Source organism: Stereum hirsutum, assembly GCF_000264905.1.
Source record: "Stereum hirsutum FP-91666 SS1 unplaced genomic scaffold STEHIscaffold_5, whole genome shotgun sequence".
In the NCBI taxonomy this organism is placed as follows: Eukaryota; Fungi; Basidiomycota; class Agaricomycetes; order Russulales; family Stereaceae; genus Stereum; species Stereum hirsutum.
In genome coordinates, this window is record NW_006763135.1 from 2,412,276 (window position 1) to 2,428,967 (window position 16,692).

General features: G+C 52.0%; 6 protein-coding genes across 6 annotated transcripts; 3 read left to right on the forward strand and 3 right to left on the reverse strand.

Annotated features, from left to right (window-relative positions):
• Positions 1 to 448: 448 nt before the first annotated feature.
• On the forward strand, positions 449 to 3,219 carry STEHIDRAFT_167806 (uncharacterized protein; the record flags this gene model as incomplete). Its single annotated transcript, XM_007303040.1, has 13 exons — positions 449 to 602; positions 667 to 732; positions 803 to 1,249; positions 1,302 to 1,361; positions 1,421 to 1,618; positions 1,687 to 1,737; positions 1,786 to 1,830; positions 1,892 to 1,927; positions 1,983 to 2,045; positions 2,107 to 2,196; positions 2,254 to 2,438; positions 2,519 to 2,724; positions 2,782 to 3,219. The coding sequence occupies 13 exons, from the start codon at positions 449 to 451 to the stop codon at positions 3,137 to 3,139; spliced, it is 1,959 nt and encodes a 652-aa protein (XP_007303102.1). The 3' UTR covers positions 3,140 to 3,219.
• Positions 3,220 to 3,589: 370 nt separating this feature from the next.
• On the forward strand, positions 3,590 to 4,895 carry STEHIDRAFT_53846 (4-hydroxybenzoate polyprenyl transferase; the record flags this gene model as incomplete). The annotated part of the gene is made up of 5 exons (XM_007302221.1): positions 3,590 to 3,716; positions 3,808 to 3,960; positions 4,052 to 4,169; positions 4,247 to 4,332; positions 4,447 to 4,895. The coding sequence occupies 5 exons, from the start codon at positions 3,590 to 3,592 to the stop codon at positions 4,893 to 4,895; spliced, it is 933 nt and encodes a 310-aa protein (XP_007302283.1).
• A 450-nt stretch (positions 4,896 to 5,345) lies between these two features.
• STEHIDRAFT_54890 (uncharacterized protein) lies at positions 5,346 to 7,537 on the reverse strand (the record flags this gene model as incomplete). Its single annotated transcript, XM_007302295.1, has 6 exons — positions 5,346 to 5,479; positions 5,540 to 5,756; positions 5,819 to 6,276; positions 6,339 to 6,937; positions 6,994 to 7,111; positions 7,168 to 7,537. 6 exons carry the CDS (start codon positions 7,535 to 7,537, stop codon positions 5,346 to 5,348), a joined length of 1,896 nt encoding a protein of 631 aa, XP_007302357.1.
• Positions 7,538 to 10,047: 2,510 nt separating this feature from the next.
• Positions 10,048 to 13,105, forward strand: STEHIDRAFT_53840 (MFS general substrate transporter; the record flags this gene model as incomplete). The annotated part of the gene is made up of 18 exons (XM_007302220.1): positions 10,048 to 10,155; positions 10,264 to 10,276; positions 10,529 to 10,608; positions 10,688 to 10,736; positions 10,827 to 10,905; positions 11,006 to 11,033; positions 11,113 to 11,186; positions 11,253 to 11,321; positions 11,399 to 11,431; positions 11,496 to 11,537; positions 11,629 to 11,731; positions 11,796 to 11,912; positions 11,977 to 12,019; positions 12,080 to 12,130; positions 12,221 to 12,400; positions 12,482 to 12,524; positions 12,592 to 12,654; positions 12,730 to 13,105. 18 exons carry the CDS (start codon positions 10,048 to 10,050, stop codon positions 13,103 to 13,105), a joined length of 1,551 nt encoding a protein of 516 aa, XP_007302282.1.
• Positions 13,106 to 13,511: 406 nt separating this feature from the next.
• STEHIDRAFT_130452 (rho GDP-dissociation inhibitor) lies at positions 13,512 to 14,536 on the reverse strand (the record flags this gene model as incomplete). The annotated part of the gene is made up of 8 exons (XM_007303041.1): positions 13,512 to 13,549; positions 13,620 to 13,775; positions 13,837 to 13,879; positions 13,933 to 13,972; positions 14,024 to 14,160; positions 14,218 to 14,348; positions 14,423 to 14,459; positions 14,525 to 14,536. The coding sequence occupies 8 exons, from the start codon at positions 14,534 to 14,536 to the stop codon at positions 13,512 to 13,514; spliced, it is 594 nt and encodes a 197-aa protein (XP_007303103.1).
• A 419-nt stretch (positions 14,537 to 14,955) lies between these two features.
• STEHIDRAFT_54771 (uncharacterized protein) lies at positions 14,956 to 16,651 on the reverse strand (the record flags this gene model as incomplete). The annotated part of the gene is made up of 6 exons (XM_007302287.1): positions 14,956 to 15,167; positions 15,233 to 15,332; positions 15,406 to 15,489; positions 15,783 to 16,003; positions 16,066 to 16,393; positions 16,454 to 16,651. Coding segments are annotated over 6 exons (1,143 nt in total), but the record flags the coding sequence as incomplete, so codon positions are not given.
• Between the last annotated feature and the right edge of the window lie 41 nt (positions 16,652 to 16,692).

A 16,692-nucleotide genomic window follows, 5' to 3' on the forward strand; every position in this document is an offset into this window, starting at 1 on the left:
AGTATATCTAGTGAAGACGGCAAGTTGTAGGATTGCCTTGAACAGCCTGAGACTCCTGTAGAAGAAGCAGGTTGGTCGAGAGCGGCTCGAGAAGACGAGCGAGTTGATGAACAATTCTCAGGACCAAGGCTGCAAGAGTTCACGCGTTCGACTGGCTGAGCAAGAAACTATCCCAGCGATTGTGAGACGTGTCAATCTACTATGGGAGTTCGTTGCAATATACATCGAGCTGCAAAATGATGAAGTACTGCTGGCGGTTGTCGGCGTTTCGACTTTCAAGTGAACGAAAAAGTTCACACGATCGACTTTGTGGCGAGCGGGTGGCGAGTGTCAAGCCGACGCGTCGGTGGCTGAGCCCATTGAACCCCACGCGACTTGCCTTCCTCTCCGTTCAACCACTGCCTGCATCGTCCTCGAACTCAGGCTTCCCTCTTTCACGACTCTCATCATGAGTGCGTTCGGTAATTTCGGCCAAAATGCGAACAACACGAACAATAACGCAAACAATGCTCAACCTGCCCCGACGGGCGGTGCTTTCTCAAATCTAGGTTCTAATCCCGCGCCAGGCAGCGCGTTTGGCGGTGGAAGTCTGTTTGGTCAACGTATGTCGTGACTTCGATGGACAGATGGTAAATGTACCTAAACAGTATCATTTATCCTCTATAGAAAACCCACCAGCGGCAGGAGTTAGTTTGTTTGGCCCTGGCGCAAATGCAGGAGCAAACACAGCAGGTGTGTCACGGTCAACATCGCTTTGTTTTAACACGAATCTAAACATATGCATGGCACACGATTTCGACAGCAGCCCCAGCACCTGCAAGTGGTGGGCTATTTGGTGGGGGGAGCAATGCTGCAGCGCCTGCTGCAGGTGGCAGTCTTTTCGGCGGAGGTGGTGGCGCCAATCCTCCAACCCCTGGTGGTAGTCTCTTCGGCGGAAACACCAACACGACAAACAACGCAGCACCCGCACCGGCCACTGGGTCTCTATTTGGCGGTGGAAATACTGCGAACAACGCGCCTAAGCCTGGCAGCCTGTTTGGCGGAGGAGCTGCAACAGGAAGTGGGCAACCAACCGGGTCTTTGTTTGGCGGAAATGCAGGGGCGGCGGCAGGTAGTACAGGGGCTGCAGCGGGAGGAAATACAGGGGCTGGGGCTCCCGCTACAGGCAGTTTGTTCAGTGGAGGCCTCTTTGGAGCGAAACCTGCAGATTCAAATGCTGCTCCAAGTGCGCCCAAACCGCCGGGATCACGTACGTGGTACAATTGCGCTTTCTGCTTTCCCTACTAAAACCTCCATCATAGTCTTCGGTGCACCTTTAACAGCCAACACGAATACCCCCGGCACATCTGCTCCGGCCACTGGTCAGCCCACAATCGTGTGACTTCGTATCGTATATCCTGCGCTCACTCCGTTTCTGTAGGGGCACAACCGTCACTTCTTTCCCGGCTCGGTGGCGATGCGCCAGCGCCTAGCACCTCGCCGGCTCCTGCACAAGGTGGCCTACTTGGAGGTAGTCTGTTTGGCACAAAAAAGCCTGATACTCCTGCCGCCACCACACCAGCAGCCGGGACTTCCGCTGGTGGTTTCACCTTGGGTGGTGCCAAACCGTCTACACCTAGTTCGTAACCTATCTCCTTCCCCACCAAAAAACTCAATCTGACGCTCGATCGTGTCTCCTTCTCACAGCTCCCGGAGGTAGTCTATTTGGTAATACCGCGAATACAACTGGTACCCCTGGTAAGTAAGTTGTCATCGAGGAGTGCCAGGATCTAATGTTACATATAGCGACAGGTAGCTTGTTTGGAAACAAGGACGGGGCCACTACACCAGGTACGTCATTATTTTACATGTATTTTCCAGGTGTATTTAATTGAATTCGCGCTACCCGCAGGTGGAACCACTGCAAACAAGGATGCCGCCGCCCCAGGTGAGACTTGTAATTTGGTCCTGAAATGCAAAGACGACTCAACTCTCATCAATAGCTGCCGGCCTCAATCTTTTTGGGGCTGCAACCGCGAACAAGCCAGAAGAAAAGAAAACGACGAGTAAGAACATACCTATAGGGGAACAGGTTGTTACTAACCATGCTCTTGACGCCCAACATAGCTGCATCACCATTCAACCTCTTCGGTGGTGGGAACACCGGAGCTGCTTCGACAGCAACTTCAACAGAGAAGAAGGATGGTGCCACATCAAGTACGTTATTCTACTTCGCTCAGTTTTCCTCGCTATACTCACCTCTACCATCACTAGCGGCCGCAACGACAGTAACGGCGCCCGCGGTCTCCGTAGCACCTCCGTCGATGCTTCGAGGGAAAAGTATCGAGGAAATTGTGAACCGATGGTCTTCTGAGCTCGAGACGCATGTGCGCGAGTTCACGAAGTACTCAACAGAAGTGGCTGTCTGGGATCGAGCCCTGTATGAGAACGGGAACAACGTACGTTCTGGAGTCCATGTTCATTTGGACGACCATAGCATCTGACTGCCCCTCGCTTGTTGTACGCGTTTGCTATACAGCTCGCTGCCCTGTCTGCACACGTGCTGGCTGCCGAACGGGAACAAAATGATATTGACCAGTCCTTGGATCATATCGAACAGCAGCAACGGGACCTCGGTGCTACGCTAGAAGAATACGAGAAGCAGGCGGAAGAGATTCTGGGGAGGCAAGGTGGATCGTTGAGGTCGCTCGATACTGGCCCTGCGGATTCCGAGAGGGACAAGAAGTATGAGTCAAAGCTCGATTATAACCAGGTTATTCACTGACTTTTCACTCTCACCAGCTACATGCTCGCGACCGAACTTCACAGTCACCTTGACGACCTTTCATCCTCACTCACTCAACTCATCGACTCCGTCAATGCCGTCTCACTTTCTGCCATCCCTCCCTCATCTTCAGACGCCGCAAAATCCAACGAAGACTCGATGGCAGGTATTGCTCAGGTTTTGAGCAACCACTTGGAGAGCTTAAACTGGATCAACACGTCCTCAAAGGAGCTGGAGGCCAAGGTTGGAGAGGTAGAGAGCAGGGTAAGAGATGCGGGTATTAGTGTCAATGGCAATGTGGGTCAAGGGGCTACCTTGGGGTCGGGGACAGGTGGATATAGTGGGAGGTCGAGGGGATTCGGGGTGAATCGGTGATGCGTTTTCGGCCTTGGAGATCTGTATGAACCAGTGTGGTTTGTTGTTTGTTTCATGATGACTTTTCTGTATCTACTATCCTTCTGGCAACGATTGTCTTGTTTTCTTTGAATGCAGATGGACGGTCTCCCAATCCATAAAGCGGTGACGTCCTGTGGCACTCATGCGTCACTCGGGCCACAAAATATTCAACATCGCGTCAAAATTCATCTCGGCACCCCCCGGACACGTTCTTAGCTTGAGCGCGACGAAGTCATGCACACCTTGCTCAGACGCACAAGGCCTGGCCGCACATTCTCATGTCACAGCTCTTTCCTGGACCTATCTTGTCGGCCCTTGCTTTCAGTAGAACTATGCCGAGGACTTCGTAGTAACGGACCAAGTCATGTCTCTCGGTATACACACACGGATTCACAAAGCGTGCCACCTTCAGGGCCTTCACCCCCAGCTATGCATTCACCGGAGCCTTTACCTCCTAAAACATGGGTAGACCGTCTACCTCCAAAGGTTCAGCCATACTTATATTTGACTCGGATTGACAAACCAATTGGAACGCTTTTGCTGTTCTATCCCTGTGGTGCGTTTCTTCTCCGACCTTCATGAGATGTGGCGAGCGGCTAGATCTCTTCGTTGCTGACGCTGGACCTCCGTGACAAATATGAATTCAGCATGGTCTATAACAATGGCCTCTTATTCATTGAATCTCCCACCAGAGGTTCCACTAAAGTATATCACCCTGTTCGGAATCGGGGCGTTGGTCATGCGTGGGGCTGGTTGCACGATCAACGATATGTGGGATCGAAATCTCGACAAGGCTGTTGGTGAGTCCGGATTCTGGTCGTGCGCTTGCTGCTTAACACTATCTGCGGTGCTGTAAGGATATGTACTCACTCTCAGACCCTGGAATCCCAGAACGCACAAAAGAGCGACCGTTAGCTCGTGGCGACATCACTCCCACTCAAGCATTCGCCTTCCTTGGATTGCAGCTCTCAGCGGGTCTGGCTGTACTGACGCAGCTAAACTGGTATAGGTATGGACGAGACCGTACCATTCAATACGATAATGGACCTTGCTAACAAATTCACGATGCGGTACCATACATTCCAGCATCCTGCTAGGCGCATCTTCCCTGTCCGTCGTTACAATTTATCCTCTTATGAAGCGTGTCACGCATTGGCCCCAAGCCGTCCTCGGTACGTCGTCCATTCCATCCTTCATCATCTCGCTTCCTTTCTGCCATTCTTGCAATGCTCCAATGCTTCGATGAATCTATGGAACCAAACTCACACCATAACCTCCCAAACCAGGCCTCGCCTTCAACTGGGGCGCCCTCCTCGGCTGGTCCGCCGTCGCCGGCACCGTATCCTGGTCAATCTGTCTCCCTCTCTACCTCGGCGGTCTTTCCTGGACTCTCGTGTACGACTCCATCTACGCCCACCAAGACAAACACGACGACATCCACGCCGGGATCCGCTCCACCGCCCTCCTCTTCGGCGACACCTACACCAGACCCATCATCTCCGCCTTCTCTCTCTCCTCGCTCTCTCTCGTTTCGTACGCGGGATATCTAGCCGAACACGGCGCGCCGTTTTATCTGGGCGTTGGGGTGGCGGGGGCGCAGCTCGCGAGGGTGATTTGGAGGACGGAGTTTGGGAAGAGGGAGAGTTGTTGGAGGGGATTTACGGGGTCGGGGTGGGCTGGATTTTGGATATGGATGGGCGCGCTTGCGGATTATACTCTTTTGCAGATGACTTAAGGCAGCCGACGATATTCATACGTTCAACTATCAGCGAGGATCGTAACAAACAGTGCGAGTTTTCTGAGCTCTCTACGAGGGCAAGTTTTTCTGCGTAAAGGACGTAGGGACCAAGTGGTAAAAAGTGGGAGGTCGTGAGCGAATTCGTCAGCTGGAAAAAAATACTGAGGAAAGAAAATAATAATAACTAAGAATACACGGTAGCGTGAAAGGGTGGGTGGAGGGTGGAGGGTAAATGCGTGGTGCAAAAAATATACAGTAAACAGTGATTAGAAGCTCCTGAGAGTCGTGCCACATAAGGTGAGACGCAGGTAAACCGAGGAAAGGATGGCAAAGCGGATGAAAGCATCAGAACCAACACGGGAAACATATAGCGAGAACGCGTGCCCAATTGAGAATATGTACTAAAGAAAGTGTAAGTGTAGTTGATGCGAAGAAAAAAAATCGCGTTTAAGCGGACGAATGGAAGGCGATGGCGGAGTGTGTGCGAGATTTGAGCCAGCCCTTGAAGCCGACAACAGCGAGAGCCCAAACGAACGCGAAGCACGTGATGGCAACGGCGACGTTAGCAAACATCATGACATCTGAGAAGATGGATGAATCAGTCTCCTCTTCGACAAACAGATAAAACACCGAGTGCTCACCATCATGACCTTGACGCATTGCGGCGATTGTAAGCTCCTCGTCGCTAAACATGAAGACGAGACCACCGCAAGCGAGGAAGAAACTTCCTAATGCCTCCGTAGGGGGGCGTGAGGGGAGGATCGAACGTGGGGGACCCAGCCAAAGGAAGAAGTAGGTCAGACACCGAAGAATGGCGAAGCCGGACAAAAGGTAGCCCCAAAGTGCGTGTATTTGGACCTAAAATAAGATACGATCAGACGGGTGCAGACGGGGATAGAGAGAAAGATCGCATTACTGACCTGGAACACGTAGGTCTGGAAGTGGGCGCTCATGGCGGCTCCAGTGACTCCGATGACGAGGGCGGGGAAGGGGTTGAAGGATGCCGTGTAGCTAGGAGGCTCCGCAACAGCCTCGCCCATCTTACTCCCGGCCTTGATAGCAGCCGTGGAGGCACCAGCGAGCCAACGTCGGAAACGGCGAGACTCGAGGCCCATTCCGACGAGACCGGCAAACCAAAACATAACGGCGATGCTGATGTGTTGCATTTGCTTGGTGGTATAAGGGTCCCCAGGGTGGGCGCCGAAGCGTTCCATCCAAGTATTGGTGATGCCATAGAAAAAGATGACGGAGGATTCGACCATCTCCGCAGAAATAAAGTCCCCAACGGGGGTGCGGTTCCACGCCCAACCGTACTCGGAGAAGGCCCCGAGGAAACGGCCGAAAGTGACCAACCCGTAACACCAGAAGATACCACCCTCTGCGAATTATAAACAGGGCGTCAGCGGTGAGGCTTTATGAACAGAATAGAACTACACGCACTGATGAGGTGAGCGAGGCAGCCGTTGATGTAGTTCTCTCGGCAACCGCCAGTGTAGACGACAATGCCGACCAACAGTTCACCAAATGCGGCAAAGACCAACGACCGTTCCAAGGTCGCGAACGCGATGCTACCAACCTTGCGAAGGAATGAGGCATTGGGAAGGCTGTGGAGGGAATGCGTATGTTCGTGAAGGGTCTCGTCCGAGTGCTGAGAACCACGCGGAGAATGGACGTCAAAGACGGTCTGTTCCGTATCTGCCATGGACACAGTGCGCGCGTGATGCCGGTGATGGCGGACGTCATTCGCCCACTGAGCAGTTTCGTCGTCGTCGTCTTCGGGATCATGCTTAAGCATCTCTATCTCTTCGGGCTCCTCAGCTACGAGATTTGCGTACTCAGCCTGAGAGCCATTAGGTTGCTCCTCTTGGGCGAGGATAACATTGCGCCAGAAGGTCTTGAGGGAGAACTTGTCGCCACCCCTGTTCGCACGAACATACGACGCGATCCTTCCAAAGCCGGCGAACAAGTCGATGGCGGTGACAATGAGAGCAAGGAGAAGAACGAAGTAGCTCTGCGAAGAGTGTTTCTGTCCCTGGTACCTGCAAACAGCGCGGTGATGAGCCAACAGAATAGAGGCAGACGGAAACGAGCGTACATCTCAGGGGTCAATTTCTTATACAGCCCACTCGCCGCACAACCAATTACGGTAAACGTCCAGAAGAGAATGGTGGTGAAGCCATGCCATGGATGGTTGACAGAACGCAGAGCGATGCCTGACAGGGGTTCCGGATTGAGACAAAGAGAGAGGACGGGCCGGAAGGTGACTTACCAGCTGGGAGGGCACCGAAGAAGGCAGCGCACATGGAGAGAACATGAACGACCATGAGCCCCGGATGTCGACTCTCATTGGGATCTCTCTCTGCAATGTCAATGGTCCAGTACGAATCCGGCGTGGGGGCATGATATAAAGTGACTTCGGTCTCGTTCAACTCGACGACGGGCTGAGCGTGGTGGCCACCGTGAGCGTGAGCATGTTCGTCCCGCGCGGCGAAGCCCGAGAGATAGGCGGACGACGGTAGTTGGCGTGTGGCGAGGCCAGCGGGCTCTATGGGCGACGGCGCAGAGGCTGCGTGGTCTGGATAGAAAGCTAGAGATGGCAGTAGGAAGCTGAGGGTGAGACCGTGCCAGTTGGGACGCATGACTGGGGACAATCGGGCGAGCAAGAGCGACAAAAGCAGGAGAACTAGACATGATTTATATATTTCTCGAATCTTCGGACGGCGGATCTCGGTGCCAAGATGCGATTCTTCAGCATCGATTAGTAACATCCCTGCATTCCGAGTCCGTCTCACGGTTCATCGGTGCGCCTGCCTTCACCCAAGCCTGAAACGCCTCTGCACCTCACCAGGCGTCGATTCTTCCCGAGTCCATCGGAGTGTCTGCCGTTGGGGTGTCGTCTACCGAGCGATGGCCATGGCTGAGACGTCCGTGTATCCTGCCAAAAGAGCTCGCTACTGGCGGAAACATTTGCGAATCGGGAAAGCAGTCGTTAGTGCTATTGCGGCCGTCCATAAGCAGACTGAATCGTTTCGGGCGCTGACGTACCCGCCATGACTCGCGCTTGTCCGTCGCGTCACTTGCCGGACCCGTGCCGCTGCCGGCATCTCCTCCCCTCCTCCGAGTCCTCCTCATCCGCTCGTCTGACGTCCACTGCCGCAATATCTTGTACAACGGCCTCATCTTTTCGCGCTCGTATCGCGGAAATTGTTCTTCTGCCCTGCTGGACAGAATCACAACCGCAGCCGCCCATGTATGAGTGGGTCTTCGCGTTAGCCTCGACTTGACTCGACTCGGCCAGGCATCCACTCTCTTGGTGTGTCGACCCACAACAACCCCTAACGGACCGCCGGGGCACTCGGACGCTTGTGCACGAACCCATCAATACTTGTTTCTTCTTTGTTGAACACACTTCCTCCAATTTGTGCTGATGGTTGCTCGTTTCCAACTCAGAGCCAGCCATCTTGGTGCCCTTTTTCGTGTGGTCTTGCATCCTCGCTCTATTGTGTCCCGCATACCGTGCGCCCACTGTTGGTCCGCCCCTTGGCCTGCCACCACTTTATGCTACCACTTGCGAGCTTTTCTCGTCATCATTCTTTCTATCTTCTCTCTATGGACTGATCATCTTCCACCTGCATCCGAATCCACCCATCCATCACATCTTTGATGGATTGAAACTGAGCTCATAATAATGGCTCAGTTCCTTTACGTTTGCTGACTCTCACAAGCGCTATGTTCGCGCCATTGATTGCACGCGGGACGGCCGCATTCTCTCGCCTCTCTCGACCTTATGCGTCGTGGCTCACCCACGGGTCGTCTTCGTCGTGAGCTCACCACTCCCCAACACCAATTCTCGCCCTATGGACACGGGACATTTCGGGCGAATTTATCACGGCGGCCTCGATGATCTTCCATCTCCTGAGTTGGTAAGCTTCTGACTTGGACTGACACCCGTGCTGACAGCGCTTCCGTTCCCCTGCGGTATGCCTCCATCGGATGCTCCCCGGACAATCCGAACCTACGCCGTTTACTCCATTAGTCGATTGCAAAGGTTGTGAACTACAGAAACTGCTTTTCGTCTCTTGCGAAGTTTATCCCATCACATCTTACCGACGGTCTCGACGTACCATTCCTCGCGATGATCGTGCCCTTTATGTGCCCTCTCCTCTGTGGTTCTATTTTATGGACCCCCCAAGTTGTGGTTCATGTTTATGTACTTTCTTCTGGTCATGGTACTCTCTAATGATATATATATGACTCAATCACGCCCATCTTCGCACCCTGCACCCTGAGTGCTCGACGTTATCAACGTCTGGGTCAACACGCTTTCACCACGATGTGGTCCACGCCAGTCGGTGTATCACCTCGGGAATATCAATTCGGATAATCCAGGACTTAAGCTGGATGAGCAAGCAAGGTTACCTTACTCACATCTACAATTTTCATCCAACCACACCACCTCTCATCCTGCCGCCCGATTGCGTCAAGTCGGTCCCGTCGTAGAACATGCAGACACGATCCGGCGGCTTGGCTATTACTCGCTCGGAGACGAACGCTTATTGTGAGAGCGTAGAACGCCGAATTGGCAATTTCCTTACGTACTACGACAAGATATTAGGTTTTTTCCGAGTCATGCCCGATCCGATTGTTATCTTATCCCGATGTCAGAGTCCGAACCGCTTCGCTTTGATTAATCATGACCCGGATTTTGGGCCGCTGCCGCGGTTGAAAAAGAGTCTGTTTTTTTTTCTTCGCTCTACGCACGAGGGCGAGTTTACGAGCTCGGAGTGGCCTCAGGACCATCGCACAGACGCTTGGGCGCCACAGGGGACTCGTCCGTCCGCGTCAGTTTCTTGGGTGTAGCGCTCTCGCTGCGTAATAGAGTGTCGGTATTTTTATTCGCTCTACCAAGTACGGTAGGGATACTCCACTTTGCTTTGATTGTGGGTTTAGAGAGCGCCAGTTGCCCCACCAAGCTCCGGTGGATGACCTTCGAGTTTCCGCGTGCCCCTTCACCGACGACGACGTTGAATCACTCACCGAAACAATCCCTGTTGGCGCTTCCGTCATAATTTTTGCGAATTAATCTGCACGACAGCGAAGGGTTCGAAACGTATACTACCACAACACCTCAAGCTTCAGTTCGTCCAAGATGCGGAAACCTCAACAGTTACTTCTCGGGCAGGGATCCATGTCGAGGACAGAGAGGACGTTGCTGCTAAAGATAGATTGGTTCATCCTGAGTTATTGTTGTCTTATGGTGCGTCTTCATGTTCTATTGAATTGTGGAAGGAAGAAGACGAACGACGAGTTGATGAATCGGTATGCATGGTGTTATTGTGCGGACTGGTGGTTTGGGCTGGTTTAGTATTTCACGAACTGTGAGTGTTCCTTCTGCTCCTGTCGATCAAATCCTTCGCTCGTCACTTCTGCACTGCCTTCTATATCAACTGACTGAACTGAACTTTGATCGTTCACCACCGTTCTGCTTCCGCCACGCCACACCATACACCCGCATCTTCATCCATGGACAACATCTCACGTCTCGTAACTTGCTTCATCCATCACTATAACCGACGAATCACGTCGTCTCGAACTTTGAACATGTCATGCCCTTTCAAAACATGCAACAGACTTAGACAGAGCAAACGTCTCCAATGCCTACGTTTCCGGGATGAAGGAAGAGTTGAATATGGTAGGGAATCAGTACAATGTAGGTCTACTCTATCCTCCGTTCATCTCCAAGATGTTCGGGCTATTTGTCGAAACTGGAACTGATCAGAACCCTGCAGCAAATAAATACGCTCTTTACCTGCGGGTATATCGTTGGGATGATACCAAGTCAGTGAGAAGTGACCAAGGTTCTCGGTGAAATGGTCGTGCTGAAGATATGCCCCACTGTCGTTATTACCCGCTTGAACACAATCACAGATAATTTGATGCTCCAAATCGTCCGACCGCGTATTTGGCTGCCTGCGATGCAGATCATCTGGGGAGTCCTCACATTCTGGTCAGTACGGACTCAGTTTCTCCATCTCTATCATACCTCCGTCCCTGCCGCATCTAACATCCGCATTATCACCACCCTGACGCCACTTTACACCGTGCAGTACCAGCGCCGTTACCAATGTCCACCAAGTAAAGTACCATTCGAATTCGCCAAGCCATGTCTGGCTCTCTCCTTGACAGGATGCTGAACAGTGGCTGACTTCTGCAGATATTCGCTATCCGGTTCTTACAAGGCATGGCCGAATCGTCGACCTTTGTGGGCGTGCATTATATCCTCGGCTCGTACGTTTCTCCTCATACGTTCGAACAGTCGGTGCGGCAAACTGAATAGCAGACTTTGTGTTCTAGGTGGTATAAGCCAGGAGAGCTGGGCAAAAGATCGGCCATCTTTACTTGTAGCGGACTTGTGGGGACACTGTGAGTACAGCCTTTTCGTCGTCTTTGATCTTGCTAGAAGCACAAGGAAAACTAACCGGAGTGACCCATTTACATAGATTTTCGGGCGTGTTACAGGCGGCCGTATACCAGTGCGTTCCACCCCACCTTACCACTTGGAATGTAGTGGTGTTTAGATGGGGTTCGAACTTTCAGGAATCTGAACGGGCATGATGGTCGAAGTGGATGGCGCTGGCTGTGAGTTCCCATTCGCATTCCTATAAGCTCAAGCAAGTGCACCCCGACTCGGGCATACCTACTTACCATAGCCTCCTCATCTTGCTACTAGGTTCATCATAGATGGCGTCATCACCCTTCCTATCGCATTGTATGGATTCCTCGTTTTCCCGGACGTTCCAGCCATCACCAAAGCGTTCTACCTTTCGGAAGAGGTGTGTGCTACTCTTGGTCCCAGTAATATCTGAACCTTGCGTGTCTGACCATTGGTGCAAAAAGGAGAGACTGTTATCGACGAATAGGTTGGACACGGTGGATACCGCACATCACCCATTATCTTGGAACTTGGTCCGTCGTGTGCTGGGGAGGTGGCGATATTATGCTTGCAGCGCGCTGGTGAGTCCGACTCCTGTGAACCTCAAGTGTGCGATCTAATTCACGCATGACCGTGCCAATTTAGTTCGCGATCTCGGGAGAAACTGAGAGCTTTGGCTCGAACAATCGTGCGTGAATCGACTCGGTGTTCTGGGTTTGGATATTGACTGAGCTGCACTATTGTGAAGTCATGGGTCAATGGCTGAAGGCGATAGGTGGATACTCCGTCGAGAACATCGGTACGCATATCCTCCTCATCTCCATCACCGGTTTCTGCACAATTCTCCTAAACTTCCCAAAACCCGAATCGCTGGACTTGTAACCTATAGACTACTACCCGTCCGGTGTGACAGCCTTCGGAATCGCATCCACTTTGATCTGCGCAGTGTGGACAGACCGCAACCAAGCTCGGTGGCCCGTACTCGTCTACATGTGCATCTGCTGCATTGTAGCATCGATATGCATACTAGTGTGGAGTAGTCCCACGGGGCTCAAATTCTTTGCGTATTGTACGTCCTTTCGCCGTCATGGAGGTCGTCGTTGAATTGGACGTGGATCGCTCTTGACAACATCCTCTCCATATATTGCAGACCTCGCGGGAGCCTCTTATGCGGGACAGGCCACGACTTTCGCGTAAGTTACCGGTGCTATGAATCGTATTTCCGTGCTTGAGGCCATATTGCTGAATGCAGGGCTACAGGTGGGCGAACCAGATATGCGCCGACGATGATCAAGAACGAGCGATAGTCCTAGCATCGATGAAGTACGTCTTCTCTTCGTCTTCTCTTCGTCTTTCTAGCGTCGACCTCACTGCATCCCCCTAATATCACTAACCCAGCATGTGGAACAACGTAATCAATGCCTGGTGGCCCCTCGTCTTCTACCCTGCCACCGACGCCCCCCGCTTCAAAAAGGGTATGATCGCTATGCTCGCCGTAGCGGCTGCCACGCTTGTCGTGACGTGGCTTGTGTGGTACCTTGAACGGAGGGAGAAGAGGATTGCCGCGCTGAATTCGCACGAGGTCGAGGGGGAGACGAGAAGTGCTGGCGGGAGCAGGGAGGGTTCGATGGTGGGAGTTGGGGAACATGATCTGAATGACGGTCCTAAACCCGGGAGCAGAGAAAAGGATCAGAAAGATGGGGGTGGTGGTGGCGGGCGGGAGCATGATAGAGAAGACGTGATGGAAAAAGAGACGGAAGATGTGGATGCGTAGGATGAAGGAGCAGGTGGTCGTGCCAAATGATGTTACAGTCCGCGGATGAGCAGTGAGTTTGGAAATGTAATATACTTGCTGAATAGACGTGTAGATCAAGCGTACACTTTCTTGGTCAGTTATTGCTCAATCTGTGCCCCAAAGAACCCATTGAGTATGCCACCACGGCCTTCAACTCGCAAAACTCATCAATCGTAGTAACCATGTACCTACCGGTAAGATCGACTTGGAAGTACTCTTGAAACGGTATTGACGAACATAGGAAAGAGACGACGATGTAATTGACATTGTCAGGATATGCTTTGCAATTCCGAAAGATATGAGAGGTATACAGATATGTAAGGGGAAGCCAGACCGGGAATCAAAAAATACAACCAGCAGCCATCTTCCTCGTTAGTATTCACATTCACCACTCCTTCCCGATCTTGAACAGCCATTCCCATTCTGAGCGCATTCCCCGAAAGATCAAAATAGTAAGTACGCGGAAAAGCCATTCTGATACTGAAGAACGTACCAGCCCAGACTTCACCATCGATATCCGTAACGCGGCTCTTGACGTTGTACGTGCCTCGCGCGAGCATACCAGAAGGGAATTCATCCTGAACCACTGAGGCCGTGCGCACGTCCGCCTGGTATCCATACGAGCCCAACATGGCGTCCACCTTGTCGACTAGATATTTTCAGTCCTACGGTCAGTTCTTCCCCAGAAATTAAATATCATAGCAACGCACCTTTGACCATACCGCGCTTCACGACTTGTATATAGCGCAACCCCTGGTGTGGTTAATTTAGTCCCTGCAGTTGTAGACAGTCTTAGGTGCACGTACGGTAACAAGCGAGTGGTTGACCTTGAACTTGATGTGACAACTGGAGATACGTCAACCACACTGCACAGTCACTGGTCGTAATACAACGCACCTATACTCCGCACCCTCCTTAACCTGGATCGGCGAGTCCTTCATCTCCGCGAGCTGATTGGGGTTGTTCAAATCGACAGAGATGGTACGGCCAGCAGGTAGCGAAGGGGAGGTGAGCTCCAGAGTCAATACCTCGACCTTTGGGACATACACGCGTAAGGATGCGCTCCGAAGCAAGTGAGATAGAGGACGTACCTTGCGCTTGGTCGGGTCGCCGCCACCCTCGCCGGTGATCCCAAGACTGGCCTTCCAGCGGGCCAAGCTCTCATCGTTGGCGTCCATCTTGGCATACTCGTCAACAGACTTTGCCGCCGTTGGCTTGTAGCCTTGAGAGAAGTGAAAGACAGGGTGAGCTCTCCGTCGTTACCATCTTACTTTGCTTCCGGCGTTGAAGGCTCACCAGGGGTGGTGTTAGGTGCGAAATCATCAGCGTCATCCTAGATGAAAACGACAAGTTGTCATCAATCTCGCGAGCAGAGTAGAAGCTCTTGAAAGCACAGACTTGGGAAGACATTGTGAATATTGGAGAAGCACGGAATACAAGCTAGATGGTGGAGAGGACCAAAGCCGTTGAAACGTTTGTCCTTGGTGCCCGACGCCGCTCTAGAACTGCTAATCGATATTCCCACGCTTACTACATGTTCGAATCTCCAGAAGAACCGGCAATTCCCGCTTGCAGGAACATCTTGACCAACGAGTCTGGTCCTCCGTGACTAGCCTGCCGGTTCTTTCCATCGCCCGTTGAGTCAAGCAGAAGCATATCGATACTACGAGATAAAGAATGATGTTACATGTGAGGCCTCATCCTAGGGATGGTAAATAAGATGTTTCCGAATCTGTACGTGGCGCCCATGAAGCGGAGCTTTACTTGTCTCCATTAATCCATACCATTCAGGTTCACGATATTCTTGCATAACCGGACGGAAAGTGTGCTTAGGCTACTCCGATTCCGGCGTTTCTCCTTTCGGTCGATGCATCCCAGCTGATGGATAAGCGGTGAGCTCGGGGTACATGAGAGAAGAGTGTGAGGAAAAGAAACTGACGGCCTTTGAAACGACACCTGTCCTTGCTCGAGAAGTAACACTTCACGCCGAACGGACAAACATGGCCCCAACAGCATTCTTTGCCATAGGGGCACTGCTTTTCTGTTGACGAAAGTCTGTGAGTTCGCACTCCGAGTGCCGCAGATGAAGCAATTTCTAGTATCTACCGTTATTTAAGAACCAGCATGGTGATTGCTTCGCGTTTTTGGCCAAAGTCTCGAGGTGTTCAGCGCTGAGTTCATATTCGTGCGAGTATTTGCACCTTCCCTGGTGGCACAATATAGATGAGCGATTCTAGATTTACGAATGAAGTACGACCATGTAGAGAGACTTGGCTTACCTCCTTGGAACACTTCTCGAGTAGATAATGTTCGTTGCATGGCGGAGGATTTTCTGATGGCAATGAATAAGACTTGGCCTGTAACTATAGCTGAATGATAATCTCACGTTTATAGAGAGGCTAGAATATATGGTGATGTGAGCTCGAAACACCCTGACAATCAATGAAGATCAGCTTACGAGGGACGGATCTATGATCGGCGGGATCTTGTGAGCACCGAGGTCAGTCGACGTGAACGGAGAAAGCGCTTGGGACCGTTCTTCGTCCGTTTTATTGAATGTGCGAGAAGGAGAAAATAATGCGCGCGGCGAAGACGTTATATAGCCATTAGATGAGATATCTCTCATGAACAGGCCGTCCATGACCACGAATCCGACTCTGGGGGACAAAGTGGGGGGAGGTGGTTGACCGTAGATCATAACGAGTTTTGTGGACAAGGAAGCATTGAGAGTGAAAAAGATGCTCAAGGTATCTGCGCTGTATCCCGCTATAGGCAGTCCTGTGAGCCGATTGAACGCGCGATATATGATAGGTGGGTTCATACCTCCGAAGAAGACGTGCGTAGTTTGAGGCAGAGTCGCAAATGTCTGTACGTACTCTGCCATAACATGGATTGCTGTTAGCGAGAAGGCCGGGCCGGAGGATAGCATATCACAGTACCTTTTATTTTAGCGTCGAGCGTTGCCTTACCCGCAACGTCGACGACAGCGAGATTGGCTGACGCTTCACTCAAACCACTGCAAAACGCATCCCATTGATCGGGTGTACATAGATCATGAAGTATGATGTCGCTCCTTAGCGCTGCCTTGTCCACGTAGATGGATATCCAAATCGAGAGCTGTTCGGGATAGATCTGAGGCCTAAGATGTTGGCGAATGCCTGTCATCAGTTCATGTCCAGCTCGTCGTCCGCCTTCTTGTCCGTGTCGAAGATACGACGGTGAGAAAATGGACCTTGATCCGTCGATTATACAGAGGACGAGTTGATTCTGCAGGTAATATAAGTCAGCATCACAGCTAACTCACGAGGAGGGCGTCGGAGAACGTACTGCGCCGTCAGACCCTGACCCTGTGCTCGATGTTGGCCTCTTTACGAGCGCGAACTGTTGGTCGTCCCGCGCCTTACTATCGCGTTCCGCAGCTTCTCTGGCAGCCGTATGTGCTTGCTTCCAGACACTGAGCTCTGTCTCAAGTTCTTTAACCCGGGAGAGGAGGTCGGCTTTCTCTGCCGCCGTGGTCTCCGCGAGCACTGAAGCACCGATACCCCCAAGTTAGCACAGAAATGGAA